This window comes from Anomaloglossus baeobatrachus, chromosome 8 (genome assembly GCF_048569485.1).
Source record: "Anomaloglossus baeobatrachus isolate aAnoBae1 chromosome 8, aAnoBae1.hap1, whole genome shotgun sequence".
NCBI lineage: Eukaryota > Metazoa > Chordata > Amphibia > Anura > Aromobatidae > Anomaloglossus > Anomaloglossus baeobatrachus.
The window spans coordinates 101,253,572-101,268,623 of record NC_134360.1 but is presented as its reverse complement, the minus strand read 5'-3'; the positions used below and the strand labels follow the sequence as shown (position 1 = coordinate 101,268,623).

The 15,052-nt window shown below is 46.4% G+C and overlaps 1 protein-coding gene across 4 annotated transcripts in view; it reads left to right on the top strand.

Annotated features, from left to right (window-relative positions):
- The window catches only part of EP300 (EP300 lysine acetyltransferase), a 508,128-nt gene that overhangs the window by 345,304 nt on the left and 147,772 nt on the right, over positions 1–15,052 (top strand). For 2 of the 4 annotated variants that reach the window (XM_075321927.1, XM_075321925.1), the window contains exons 17-19: positions 632–750; positions 2,634–2,873; positions 3,167–3,255. In XM_075321927.1, the coding sequence (XP_075178042.1) occupies positions 632–750; positions 2,634–2,873; positions 3,167–3,255 (448 nt within the window). Of the gene's footprint in view, positions 1–631; positions 751–2,612; positions 2,874–3,166; positions 3,256–15,052 lie in introns of all 4 variants that reach the window. The other 2 variants (XM_075321926.1, XM_075321924.1) reach the window with 1 other exon arrangement.

Genomic DNA, 15,052 nt, shown 5'->3' with positions numbered 1-15,052 from the left:
TGCGTCCGTAGAGCCCCACGCTGGTGCGCCAAACTGTCAAGGGAGGAATTTGCGTCGAAGACTGCTAATGGAGTCCTCATTTGGGATATCCAGAGACGGCGCCGTATTGCCGTATATCAGTGCCAATATATATATCAATGTATATAAGACAAAGAACACAGACATGCTCTCTTTTCAGCCAGCGTCACCAACTGAACTGGTTTCATTCGATAGATCCAATTATACAGTAAGTTAGCATGAATAACCTTGAAGCTAACGAAGGAGTGCTTTCACTCCCCAATTTCTCACATCACACTCCTGCCCTCCCGTACATTCCTTTTGTGTGAACATTACTGATAAGAGTTTGTAGCTTCACATTTTGGCTTCATCATCTTTGGTTAACTCCTTCATGATTATACAACTTTGAATTATACTATAGGTCTGTGCAATGGCTACATAGACAGACAGATAATTATACAACTACATTTTGATTAGTTATATACACAGATATTCTTATTACGTTTAAACAAACATACTACAGCTCAGGTGACCTCCACAGTTCCATTATTTGCAATTATTTGTCTTTTATGTAACCATATCTCGTATTATTTAATGGTTATTAAACTACACATTTTCTTCACCTCCTTTAAAGTTTTTAAACCTGAGGAACTACGGCAAGCCCTCATGCCTACACTCGAGGCGTTATACCGCCAAGATCCAGAATCCCTTCCATTCCGGCAGCCTGTAGATCCACAGTTATTGGGAATTCCGGTAAGCTTCAAATTCTATTTGTGCTCATTTTGTAAAATGAGCTAAGCTACTCTCTATGTACATTAGCCAGAAGTAGATGGGACAGAGCATTAATGTAAATTCGGGCTACTCTGTTACCATGAAGATGGATAGATTTGCTTAGATGCTATAGACATAGAATGATAGAATTTTTTTATGTACATTTTTGGTAAAGCTACATTATTTTGGGTTTTAGTTGCACCAAAAGAAAACAGAAAAGTAGTTGCGAAAGTGGCTGCAGCCTTCTGATTCTCAAAGGGAACCTGTTGCATCCAGAAATGCGGATTACCTGCAGAAATAATGTTAATCTGAAGGTAAATGCTGCTTAAATCCTATGTAGCTGCAGCAGCTGGGGTACAAGGAGAAAATTAACTTCTATTCCCCTTGTAGCCGCTCTCTTCCTGCTGGTTACAGTCACCGCTCACTTTACTCCCTAGTGCATTGGTAGATGGACTGCTCAGCAGTGGGCATGTGTGTAGAGTAGATAGTCACTCAACGTGCCTGTGTAGTGAGCAATGATTGCAACCTCGCTGTTCACCTCCTATGGCAGGAAGAGAGCACGTTCATTTTCTCCCTGTAGCTGCTGCACCTGTAAAGCAGCTAGGCAGGATTTTAGTAATTATTTACATACTGACTACCCCTATTTCTTCAGGTAAATGGCATTTCTGGACAATGTTTCCGTTCAATGATGATGGAGAACTTTGTTTCTGGTAAACGTGATCATTCGCAACCTCTGCATTTTTGCCATGGTATGCCTGTATAGCTGCAGACACCTACCATAAACCTACCACGTTATTTTTTTGTGCTCACAGCTGTAGACTGAACTTTTAAGTGTAAACTTAGCCATACATTGCTGCCCTGCCCTTAGCTAGGGCTCTACCTCACAGAGCTGCACAATAAGCAGTGGCCTGAAGAGTCAGATTTTTCCTGCTATTGCGAAGAGCTTGACACTGCCAATTCTGGATAGCCTGAACACGAAATGTCACTAGATTTCATAATACATACTTCATGCATCATTGAATAGATCTTAAGCCTGATGAATCTGGTGTACGTACTTTGAAATATCCGTGCTGTAATTGTTGCATAATTCTTTTTGCATATTTGCCCACCTGATATTAAATTTGCATTTTGAGTTCAACGCTAACCAGATGTAAGTGCAGCAAGTTACAGCCACAGATCTATACTAGAGATGAGCAAACCCGAGGTCTAAGCACAGACTTTAAAAATAAATAAAAAAAAAAAGTTCGGAGTTTGGGTGCTTTTGGTATGAAAACCACTTGGGTGAGCATCGTTGTCCTTTGGTATACTTGGTGTTTGATTGGCTCTCACTGGGGTAACAACAGCGTGATCAGATGTAGTGTGTAGAAAAAAATATAATGGAAAAACACCGCCCACCCTCCCCTTTGAAGTGATCTGCCCACCTTCCCCCGGTAGTGATCTGTTTATGGCTGGCTGTATGTGGGCGGAGACCCAAACTGCCCGATTAGTGGCTTCCATTGGGTCCCATACCGAACTTTATCTAATGTCCGGCTGAACCCGCCGATCCGAACTTCCACGGGCCCGCTCATCTCTAGTCTATACGCTCTAGTAGTTGAAACAGTGCACACAAATTGTACCTGTAATGTGCTGTGCTTACATCACGAGGTGCTTTCATTTGATCTGTGGGATTGGGGGGAGAGGGTGTATTTTTATTGGTTGCTCTGCTTCTTCCATATCTTTTTGACTTACAAAAAATCCATTGGTAAGTAAATCCCATATGTTAATGATAGGATTGTGCTTTGCTTTGTTATTTTTGCTTTGCATCCTCTCAGACCAGTAATGCGTTATAACTTCTTATGATTCAGAAAAATACCTCTGTCCTGCAGGATTACTTTGAGATTGTGAAGACGCCCATGGACCTGTCAACCATTAAACGCAAGTTAGACACAGGGCAGTACCAGGAACCCTGGCAGTATGTGGAAGACATCTGGCTGATGTTTAACAATGCCTGGCTATACAACCGAAAAACGTCTCGCGTGTACAAGTACTGCTCAAAGTTAGCGGAAGTGTTTGAACAGGAGATTGATCCGGTCATGCAGAGTCTGGGATACTGCTGTGGCAGAAAGGTTTGTACAACTTATAACTTTTTTTTTTTATAAGGGGGGGTTATTGGTTTTAAATGCTTTGTGTATAAGGGTGTGTTTTTATAGATTTTTTTTCTTTCACTTCAGAAAAACCTTTATTTTTTCCATGCCAATCGATTGTAAAAGATGCCTAGCAAAAATAGTAGTCTTGTGTATGTGTGCAAAATCAGATAGTGATTTAAAGAGAGAATGGCATACTGCAATGTGATTACTAGCATAAGAGAAATGATTTTTTGCTTTATAAAGACCACCTTCCACTTGGCACTGTTTTACAGCTTGAATTCTCTCCACAAACCCTATGCTGTTATGGAAAACAGCTATGCACAATTCCACGTGATGCCACGTACTACAGTTATCAAAACAGGTAAGTACTCCCAGAAAAGCATCCATTATAAAGTATTACATGTCCCTGCTTAAAGAGCAATTCCAGTCACGTCAGAGAATACTCAAAGCCTATTCCGATCCTTTTTCACTGGCTGTAGTAGTATGACTAGTGACAAATGCTCAGAGCTGCTGTCGGTACTTTTTCATATTCCTATTTAAACTGGGCTCTTTTCTTCGTTTTTTAAGCCAGTGGCGCCAATATCCACAGCAGTGCTCCCTACGTTGGGTTAGCATTAACTTGGTCATAAGCTGTTAGTCAAGAGCTTTTTTGACACAACAGCTATACCATAACCCTCCGCATTCACATACTTGATTACCCAAGCCTTTAATCCAGTACGGGAAGGCCTGATATCTTACAAAGAACTTTTTCTCTTGTCTGACACTGTTTGCCATGCCCTCAAAGGGGTAGTCCAACATACAAAGAAATTTTTATTCTAAATCCCTGTATATTTAATGCAATATTCAAAACTACTTTCTAATTTACTTATTTAAAAATTTCCTTCCCAAAATACACTAACTTTTTTTTTTTTAACTACCGATTTTAATGACACTTTGTTTGAGAAACCTGTGGACATACCTGCAGATATATCTGCAAGTACAATGTCCCATGGGCACATAGCATAACAGTGCAAACTCTGTTGTCGACTCAGATCAGAAGTAATGAGCCGGCGCCTGAGAAGAGCGCACTATTAGTGTGTGTTCTAAGGCTATGTGCCCATGGGAGCTTGCACCTGTGGATATATCCGCAGGTACGTCCGCAGGTTTCCTGCACCAGCTCCCTGGAATCCGCAGCTATACAGAGCTGCGGGATTCCAGCGAAATATCTGTAGAAAACCTGCGGACATTCATGCGACTTACCTGCGGATGTCCCGCCCTCTATCTTCATAGTGGAGGAGTGGGAATTCCGCAGGAATAATTGACATGCAGTTATGTGCGGCTGCGGGACATCCACAGCATATTCTGCAGCCACACGTAACCGCAGCATGGACACAGACACTCCCCATGTCCCATCGGATAACATGGGGAGTGTCTACTTGCTAAAACCTGCGGATTTATCTAGAAAATTCAGATAAATCCGCAGGTTTTCCATGGCAAAATCCGCGGGTACAGAGTCCCGTGGGCACATAGCCTAAGACTAGCTAGCATGCAGAGACCAATGACATCACATGTGGAGGTGAGTCATCAAAAAAGGAACGGTATGGTTAAGGTATTTTTAATGAAAGTATATTAGCAATTTAATTATTGCATTAAATTGGGATATAGAATGAAAATTACTTTGTCAAGTCACCCCTTTAAGGACAAAGACATTTTTGGTTTATGCTTTTGTTCTTCACCTCCTTTCAAGAAACAAAACCTTATTTTTTTTTTCCTTCGATCTATCCTAGTGAGGGTTTGTTTTTTGTTAGATCAGTCATTTTTTAATATAATGTAGTGGAAAAAAAATCCAAGAAAGATGAAATTGTCTTTATGGCATTCCTGAGCAGTAAAAATGACCTGGAAACATGATTGTTCAGGTCAGTAAGATTACGTGATGCCAAACAAGCATCCTTTTTGTGTGTATTTACGTGATATTAGCCATTCACCATTTTCCAAAAACTAAGTTTTGGGTTTATTTGTTTTGGGTTTTTTTGTTTGTTTTTTTTGTTTTTTTTTTTTCTGTTAATGAGTGAAGACTTGTCTTTCACATTAATTCCACCATTACATCGACATTTAAATGGTTAACAGCCATGCCATCCATAACTCTGTACATGCCACAGCTTAAGAGACAGATGTCTGCTTTGTAATATATCCGATATCTGCCACGTGTGGAGGGAGCTCTGCTCTGGACGATCCCTTCCTAGGATGTTGATGATGATACTTTTTTTTGCGGGAAGGGGTTAAATTACAAACCTATGTGCCATAATACCCATGTAAAAGTACATCCACGTTCTACAGAAAAACTATTATTGTACAGTATGATTATTTTTCTATTTTATTTTTTTTCTAAACCACGTTGTTAGGATTTTGTGTTTAACCCTCCGCATGGACCACCTGAGGTCTTCCCTGCAGACTTAACTAAGCTAGGCCTTGTTCTGTTCCTCGTGCTAGGCTGCCATCTGACAGCGCCTGCTCCCACACTGCAGACCACAGGCAGCCGGACCATGCTAGCATTAATGCAACCCACACATTTCAGGTGGTCCATGCCAAGGCTTTATAGCAAAATGGAGTGATTTAGAAAAGGATCATTCATAAGCCTGCACTTTTTCTGTTGAAAGTGGGGGTTTTCTTTAAAATTGGCCTAAAACAGAAAAATGGTCTGTAAAATATAATAATGGAAATGTTGTAACAACTTAAATATAGGACTAGTGCTGGGCCGAGTATTCATCTGAGTGGAATTGCTCTTTAAAGCATTCACCACCGCACTACACTTGTCAGCTTGGAGATGGGGAGCTAAATATTCAAGTACTTGTGAGTTTGAGGTTATATTTCTTCATTCATGTTAAAAGAACATACATATTTTGAGAAGTGCCGTTTCTCGTCACCCTATTTCTGCTTCTGTTTGTACCCTGCCTGTAATCAATAGATGTCTTGGCTTCTATGCTCTATCTAGTCATACACTAAAGAAAGGTACTTAACATAAGTTTGTCTATCTTTTAATTCACAAAACATTTACTGTTACGTGTGGGCAGGCATTTTGTTTAGATCTTTTTTTCGCAGCTAAAATGCAGATGAGTTCTGTGAAGAGCCACATCTTCAATGTCAGCAGGTACCCCTTCTGTTCACTGTGCCCCTTCAGCGCTTCAATTGTTACATCCTTTGAACTAGTAAAGTAAAAGCATCAAAAGCTCATTTTACATTATGTAACACATTAAATATAAATATCTTGTTTTCTACATTTACAGTGGGGAAAAAAAAAGGTATTTCTCTGACGCCTCATTGGGGAACACAGGACCATGGGTGTTATGCTGCTTATCCATAGGAGGACACTAAGTAGATGCAAAGATGTTGGCTCCTCCCCTGCAGTATACATCCCCTGGCCCAGCCAGGCTACTTCAGTTTTAGCTTAGTGTCTATAGGAGGCACATCTCTGCAGACTACTGCAGCAAGAATTTTTTGTTTTAGAGGGCGACGGTTCCTTCAGGGACCGATTTCCCAAAACCATCAACAGGCGGGAACGCGGAGTATCGCCTCCCCGTACCCCCTCCTGCGACGCTGGATCCTGGGCTGTTACTCACTGGACAACAGGTCTCATGGCACTGATTTTCCAGAGCAGATGAAAACTTCCTCAATCCCTCTTGCAGGCTCTGAGTTGATACACGTTCTGCACAAAGTGTGACCAGGCATCAGACTGCCATCTCCACAGGAGCTGAGGTGAGATCATTCCGATTTTTCCAGAGCACAGAGCAGATGAAAACTTCCTCAGTCACTCTGGCAGGGTCTGAGTTGATACACGGTTCTGTGACCGGGCACAGCAGGCGTCAGAATCTGCACACTGGCTCCCTGACAGGAAATTGGAGCAAAGGTCACACTGACTGGATGCACATGGGCTGTGATTGCAGACTCCTGCATAGCATTCCACCTGTGGCGGGGGTAGGGAAGAGCTCCCAGGACTCAGTGCAGCCGCAGCTGTGGTACACTTAGGCTATGTGCGCACGTGTGCGTAATTCATGCAGTTACGCTGCGCTTTGTAGCGCAGCGTAACTGCATGCGTCCTGCGTCCCCTGCACAATCTGTGGAGATTGTGCAGGGGCCGTGCGCACGTGGCATATTAGAACGCAGTGCTTCGGCTGACTGGTGGAGCGATATAAGCCTTTCCCACCATTTGCTGGGATATACCGCTGGCTGGTCCACTAGACTGTATTTTATATTGTACTTTAGACCCTTAGGGTATTTTATATTTTACTGAACACCCCCACCCCCCCCCCCAACTTTGTTTCAATATATTGATATTTAATAAAAGTTTAACGAATAAATTTTTAGGAGTATTTTTTCTGATTATAGCTACTAGGGGATGATAGCACCTCTTCCTTCTGTGAGTCCGGTGCCCCTGTAGCTTACCCCCCCCCCCCCCTTCCGCCCCCGCCACCACCGCAGCAACCGCTGCCAGCCCAGAGCCTACGGCTCCCAGTCCTCCGGAATGGGCACAGTTCCCAGAACCTGGTGCTGGCTATGCAACATCGTCCTCACACTTTGGGGTCCCTGGACAGAACGCAGCCTGATGACACCTCTATAGAGGGTCCTTCTGATAAGAATCAGCTCTCTGCTTCACCGGTTGCAGATCAGAAAAAGGGCATGACCCCCATGGTTCTCCCTCTGGGGTACACAGATGGGGTTCTCTCACATGTTCCGCGGTCTCTGAGGAGCCGGAGGAAGGGGAATGATGTTTGTACCAGGATGATTCCTTGGTTTCAACCTCCCCGAGCGATCAAGCTGCGATGGACTCCCTTATTGCAGCAATCAACCAAAACTCTGCATGTGGAAGATCTCCCATCCACTATTACTGACCCTGCGGTCTCCTTTTAAAAGGGTGAAGAAACCTCGGAAAAAAAAGAAGGGATTTTAACGCCGCTTCGGTATCTGTAAACACATGAGTCCCGTTACCCCTTTGGCTTAGCTGTCTCTAAGGGCTGGGCTGATCCGGCATCGGTAGACCCTCACCCGGCTTCCGCCTGCCTGAAGGACCACTCCTGTCTTTTACTTGATGGATCCTCCTTCAAGGACCCGACAGACAGACAAGTGGAGCAGCTCGATCGCCCTGCCTCGATGCCGTGGGTCCCTCTCCCCTTCCGTGTGGGTCGCACAAGCACAAGGACTACCAGTTTCCCTCAGACCCTCACAGATGTATCAGTTCACATTGCTGCGGCGGCGGAGTACCTCAGCTCCCTCGGCGCTGCTACCTGCGCAGTTATTGCCGCCTCAAATACCATAGCCATCCGTAAGGCCCTCTGCTTCCGATAATGGAGAGTGGACTCTGTCTCTAAGAAGCCTCTCACAGTACTCCTTTCCAGACCGATGGTTTGCCGATCATCTGGACAGGCTTTTTTTTTTTTTTTTTTGTCTGACGCCACTGGAGGAAAAGAGTACCTCCCTCCCCCAACTCTAGCCCAGGATGTTTTTTACTAGACACGCAGGGCCCGACCTTCTCAGCCCTCCCCGAGTCCACCTTATCCTGGCAGTCTAGACAAGGCCAAGGAGTCTCGTCCTCCTCCATCTGGGCCGCCGCCTCAGACCACAAATGGGTGTGATACCATGTGTCTTCTGGTTACCACATTGAATTCTGGACCTGATCCCCTGGTCAGTCTTTTCTCTCAACCCCCCCCCCCCCCCCCCAAAGGCTCCAAAACACCACGAGGCCTTCTCCTCAGCAATCCGCTCCCTCCAAACGGCGGGGGTGATGGTACCTGTTCCGGACGGCGAGAGGTTCAAGGCCTTCTATTCCAACCTCTCGTGGTCCTCAAAAAAAAAAAAAAAGACGGGTTAGTTGGTCCCATCCTAGACCTCTAACACTTGAGCAAACATGTGCAGGTAAGGAGATTCAGAATGGACTTCCTAGGGTCCATTACTACCTTTATGGTCGAAGGAGAATTCCTTGCCTCCCTAGCTATCAGGGACGCGTACCTGCACATACCCATCGCTCCAGCTCACCAAAAGTTCCTCTGCTTCGCGGTTCAGGTCTTCTTTTCTTTTTTTTTTTTTTTTCATTTGTGGCCCTACCTTCGGCTCTGCCACAGCACCAAGGGTCTTCACTAAGCTCATGGCAGCCGCCATGAGTGCCCTTCACGCCAGGAGAGTGGCTGTTCTGCTTTGCTTGGATGACCTCCTCATCAAGGGCTCAACCAGCGTGCAGATCTCTGTGGGCACCCTATCCCGCTTAGGGCGGCTTCTGACTCCAGTCAAATCATCCCCGGTCCTGTCAAAATCCGTCACCTCCCTGGCCATGTCCCTGGACACTCTTCGTGGCTTGATATTTCCCCTCAAGACAAGGCGACTGCTCTACAACAAGTGGTACACTGCCCTCTACGTACTCCTCTCGCTCCATACGATTCAGTATGAGAGTGCTAGGTAGGATAGCGGCGGCTATAGAGGCAGTGCTGCTCGCTTAGCCACACCACCGCCCACTGCAGCTTGCGCTTCTAGCTGCCTGGGACAAGAGCCCCTTTTCCTTGGACGAACTTTTCACCTGACACCTTCAGTCAGGTATGCGCTTTGCTGGTGGCTTCAGTCCTCTTCCATATCGAGAAGGAGTTTTTCTCCCCCAAGTGGACTGGCTACTCCTGACCACGGACGCCAGCCTCTTAGTCTGGGAAGCAGCGTACTGGCTCCACACTGCTTCGGGACGTTGGACACCCCAGGAGTCTTCCCTTCCCAGAAATCATCCTGAAAATCAGCGCGATCTTCTCGCGCTCAGGTCATTCCCCCCTTCTGCTAGCACAGGGGTGGGGAACATGCGGCCCGCCATGACCTTTTATGCGGCCCCCGGGCACATTCCCGGGGGCTGCAGTGCTGGGGCCGCCAGCCCTTTAAATGACCATATGCACTGTTTGGAAGAACCAATGGGCTCTCCAGCTGTCCAGTAGCGTAATCAGCGGTGTGTGCCCGCCCCTCTGTCCCCTCGTGCTGTGTGTGTGCCTGCCCCTCTGCCCTCCGGAGCGATGTGCCCGCCCCTCTTTCCCCTCGTACGGTGTGCCCGCCCCTCTGCCCTCCGGAGCGATCTGCCCGCCCCTCTTTCCCCTTGTGTGGTGTGCCCGCCCCTCGGAGCGATGTGCCCGCCCCTATGTCCTGTTGTGTGGTGTGACCGCACCTTTCAACTTCAGAGCGATCTGCCCGCCCCTCTGCTCTCCGGCCTGCACTGTCTCCGGCGCTGTGTGCGCGCGCCTGCACTCTGCTCCCCGTCCAGTACTTTGTGTACCCTCCCCCCAGAGTTGTGTGCAACGATCAGTGCGGTGTCCCTCACCCCATGCTGTCTATCACCTCAGGTTTGTGGCTCCCCAGTAATGTCAGGTCTCTGCAGGTGCTGTGTGCAGAGCCCTGACATTACTGGGGGGCAGTGCTGTGTGCCCTCCCAATGCTGTGCATCACCCCCAGTGTTGTGTTCACCCAGTGATGTCTGTGCCCCCCTCAGTGATGTCTTTGCCCCCAGCTCCTCTTGTGATGTGTATGTCCCCCAGCCTTTTTTTCTGTATGCCCCCCAGCCCCTCTTGCGTTGTGTATGCCCCCCAGCCCCTCTTGCGTTGTGTATGCCCCCCAGCACCTCTTGCGCTGTGTATGCCCCCCAGCGTCTCCTGTTGTGTGTGCCCCCCAGCCCCTCTTGTGGTGTTTGCCTTCAGCGTCTCCTGTGACTTATACATCACATTGGAGATGCTGGGGGCATATACATCACAGGAGACACTGGGGACATACACAACACAGGAGGGGCTGTGGGCATTTACATCACAGGAGGGGCTGGGAGCATATATAGCTCCTCATGAGATGTATGTGCCTCCAGTGTCTCCTGTGATGTGTATATACAGCAGTCCCAGCGTTTCCTTTCTGTTGTGTATACGTCAGTCCCAGCGTTTTCAATGTGATGTATATGCCCCCAGCCCCTCCAGTGATGTATGTGCCTTCAGTGACTCCTGTAATGTGTATAGAGCAGTCCCAGTGTCTCCTATGTGTTGTGTGTGCCTCCAGTGTCTCCTATGTGTTGTATATGATTTATCAAATATTATCACAAAGAGTTGACTGCGCTTCAGACAGAGACAGAAAAGCAGTTGTGAGAAGAAACATGATTAGTATCATCCAACATCACAGCCGCACCAAAGAGAAGCCGCCACAGTAGGGGTGAGTTAATTGACCAAATATAGCCGGGTAATTTTCACATTGATAATTTTGTACGGCCCCCGAAGGTTGGTAGAAATTTCCAAATGGCCCCCGGCTGAAAAAAGGTTCCCCACCCCTGTGCTAGCAGGTCATTTGATTCGGGTCCAATTGGACAATGCAACAGCTGTGGCGTAGGTCAATCGGCAGGGAGGTACCAGCAGCAAGACAGCTTATCTCGAGGTCCTCTGGATCCTCACCTGGGCCGAATCGACGGGGGTCTGTGTTTTCAGCGTTACACATACCGGGAGTAGAGAACTGGGCGGCGGACCTTCTAAGTCGCCAAGGCCTGGCCGCCGGAGAGTGGTTTCTCCACCCAGAAGTGTTCCCACACATCTGCACTCACTGGAGAACACCAGACGTGGATCTAATGGCCTCAAGGTTGAACGCAAAGGTACCCGCGTTTTTAGGCAGGTCACGTGATCCACAGTCCATTGGCGCGGATGCTCTATTCTCCTGAAGTCGTTTGTCTGCCTTACATGTTTTTCGCCTTTGCCCCTGCTGCCGCGAGTAATCAGGAAGATCAAGGCAGAAGGAGTCCCGGTGATACTAATAGCACCGGACTAGCCCAGGTGCGCCTGGTATGCTGAATTAGTACAATTGCTCATGGCGTCTCGTAAGCATCCCAGACCTGCTGACCCAAGGGCCCATTTCCCATCAGAACTCCAGAGCCCTGAAGCTGACGGCCTGGCCATTGAGACCTGGACTTTAACAAGAGCGAGATTCTCTCCTGCAGTCATCTCCACCATGTACAGTGCCCGAAAGCCGACCTTCATCCCGTTTTTACCACCGTACGTGAAAAACTTTCCTCTTCCAGTGCAGGGAATCTAATGTCCAACCTATGCCTCTGGCGATCCCCAGAATTCTTGATTTTTTTTTTTTTTTTTTGCAGTCAGGTTGCAAAAGGGGTTGGCCCTCAGCTCCCTTAAGGGGCAGGTTTCATCTCTCTCAATATTCTATCAATACCGCCTAGCTTGCAATCCGCAAGTCAAGACTATCTTTAAGGGTGTTTCCCATCTAGTTTCCCTGTATAAACGGTCGCTGGACCCATGGGACCTCAATCTCGTTTTGGACGGTATCCAGAGGTCCCCTTATGAACCTCTTAAGGAATCTTCTCTTGCTCTTCTATCCTGGAAGGTAACATTCTTAGTGGCGATTACGTCCATCAGACAAGTTTCGGAACTGGCAGCACTCTCTTGCCGCGAACCCTTTCTGATCTTTCATCAGGACAAGGTGGTTCTACGCCCCCTTCCGGATTTTCTTCCGAAGGTTACTTCCCCGTTTCATATGAACGAGGACATTGTTCTGCCTTCCTTTTGTCCTCACCCAGTCCATAGGGTGGATGGGTCTCTACATTCGCTAGACCTTGTGAGGGCTCTCAGATATTACGTACCCAGGACAGCCCCTTTAGGAACATGGACTCCTTGTTCGTCATTCCTGAAAGGCCTAAGAAAGGAGAGGCCGCTTCATAGGCAACGCTGACTCGCTGGATTCGCTCTGCGATCCAGGAAGTCTACCGCTTGCAACTCAAGCCCATTCCTAGTGGGCTGCGGACTCATTCCACGCGAGCAGTTGGCGCCTCTTGGGCCATTAGGCATCAGGCTTCAGTGGAACAGGTGTGTAAGGCTGCGACCTGGTCTTTCCTACATACTGTTTCAAAGCATTACAGAGTCCATACCCAGGCTGCGGCTGAGGCGAACCAGGGTAGGAAAATTCTGCAAACGATAGTGGACTACCTATCTCAGTAGGCGCTCCTGGCTATCTGGGACTGGTTCCTAGTCCTTGGGTTGCGTTGTCTATTGTTTACCCACCCATCGCCTGCTTTAGGATGTCCCATGGTCCTGTCCCCCAATGAGGCGTCAGAGAAAAACGGATTTTTGTGTACTCACCGTAAAATCGTTTTCTCTTAGCCATCATTGGGGGACACAGCACCCTCCCTGTTGCCCTGTTGGGCCTTAGCTTTTTTCTCTCTCAGTACTTTTTTGTTATGAGTATTCACTCACGTTTTTTGTTACTTGTTCTCCTACTGCTTTTGTACTAAAACTGAAGTAGCCTGGCTGGGCCAGGGGGTGTATACTGCAGGGGAGGAGCTAACATCTTTGCATCTACTTAGTGTTTTCTCCTATGGATAAGCAGCATAACACCCATGGTCCTGTGTCCCCCAATGATGGCTAAGAGAAAACGATTTTACGGTGAGTACACAAAAATCCGTTTTTTACAGCTTTGGATCAAAGCTGATTCTTTTTGTGAGATAAAGCCTTTCCCTGACTGGTATAAAAAAAAAAGTTTTACCCCAAAGAGAGAATAATTTGCAATCCCCTGCTGTAATGTCTCTAGACTTTCTTTTGCATCATCCCCTGTACTGGAGCTGTGGTATGATCAGACCATGTCCCTGTACGGTCAGACACAGCCATTACACAGTACATAGCAGGGGCACATATATACGATTTACCTCCGCTCAGAAACATTTTTTTTAAGCATACACAATTGTGCAAATTATTATTATTCCAAGATCTATTGATTAAAATGAACTTTGTTTGTGGGACAACCCCTTTAACCTTGTCCTTAACATTTCGTGATTCTTGGCTTAACCAAAATCATCAGGCACCAAATAGCATCCAGTTTAATTATAAAGACCAATGGACATTTAGGAGAATGTGATTTCCCTGAAATACTCAGCTGCACAGCCACCAATTTGTCCTTACTAAAGGTAACCCACATGGCCTTTTCACAGGGACTGTGGAAGCAGCTGATATGACCTCATAGCCTACTTTGCAGGGCTGCATTATTATATATGCTCTGTTGCAATGGAAAATGCTTATATTTAAGTTGCTTCTATATCATGGAGGAGGGGACAAGGAGAGTATGGTTAGATTTGAATTTGTGGCTCTTCATATTAATGGTATACTTTCAAAGTGTTGCTTTGGCAGCACAACATTGCTAGCATCATATAATGACTTGTTCCATTTGTCATGTTATGGATTTGTTCAGAGTTTGATGTTTTGCTCCGCTGTCATTCATGGAACTGTAGAGTGTGTATGTAACATTTTCATTTCTTGTTTTCAGCCCCCTTACCGTTGTTTCAAACTTTTCACAGCATAGTTAGTTTTTCAGCCATGTGAAATCTTTATCTACCCTGATTTGTTTTAGACCATGTGAAAACAAGCAAGTTTGCAATTGTCTTGCCTTTTCTGTCTGCTTCTGTTCTGCTAAGATAGCTTTTGTCTCACATGGTTTACTGCTTTTTGAGAAGGCCGACCACCAGAGCCTAGAGTATGTGTGGTAGGTACTTTCCAGATAGGAGTTCACTTTTGATCTCTCCAGCTCATTCATTTTTATACAGCAATTAAGGTTTATGTACATTAAGACTGGAGTTAACAGCTTAATGCCCCATGATGAATATATCCATCATGGAGGGTGTTAAAGACTTTGAAGCCTGCTCAGAAGCAGAGCCCGTTCCACAGAGTGAAGATGCCAGCTACATCATATAGCGGACATCTGCCTCTAACTGCAACGACTGGTGTTCGCTAATCGGTTTTGGTGTTGGCTAATCGCTGCTGTTAACCCTTTAAAGGAACTGTGTTGCGTTTTTTTTATTAATAGTGATTATGAAATCAAGTATTTTTAATACAAAATTAAACTCACTGTTTATTTAGTTTTTATTTAATTCTAGTTTTACTGAAGGCACTGAGGGCTGCCATTTTGGATTTTGTGTTTGTAACGACATGACTTCCTTTATGGCAGCCTGCTTGGCATAGAGGATAGTGGTCGGGCTCCGACCCCATAGACTAACATAGAGTAGGCGTGTGCTGTGATCTGGACGTGCCCCTGGGCTGTCCAGATCAGAGATCAGCACCAATTTTGTGGATCTTCCCCCTGTCACCCGCCGGGATGGGTGAGTACCGGTACGCTAATACGCCCCCCCCCTCCACCCCCATAAT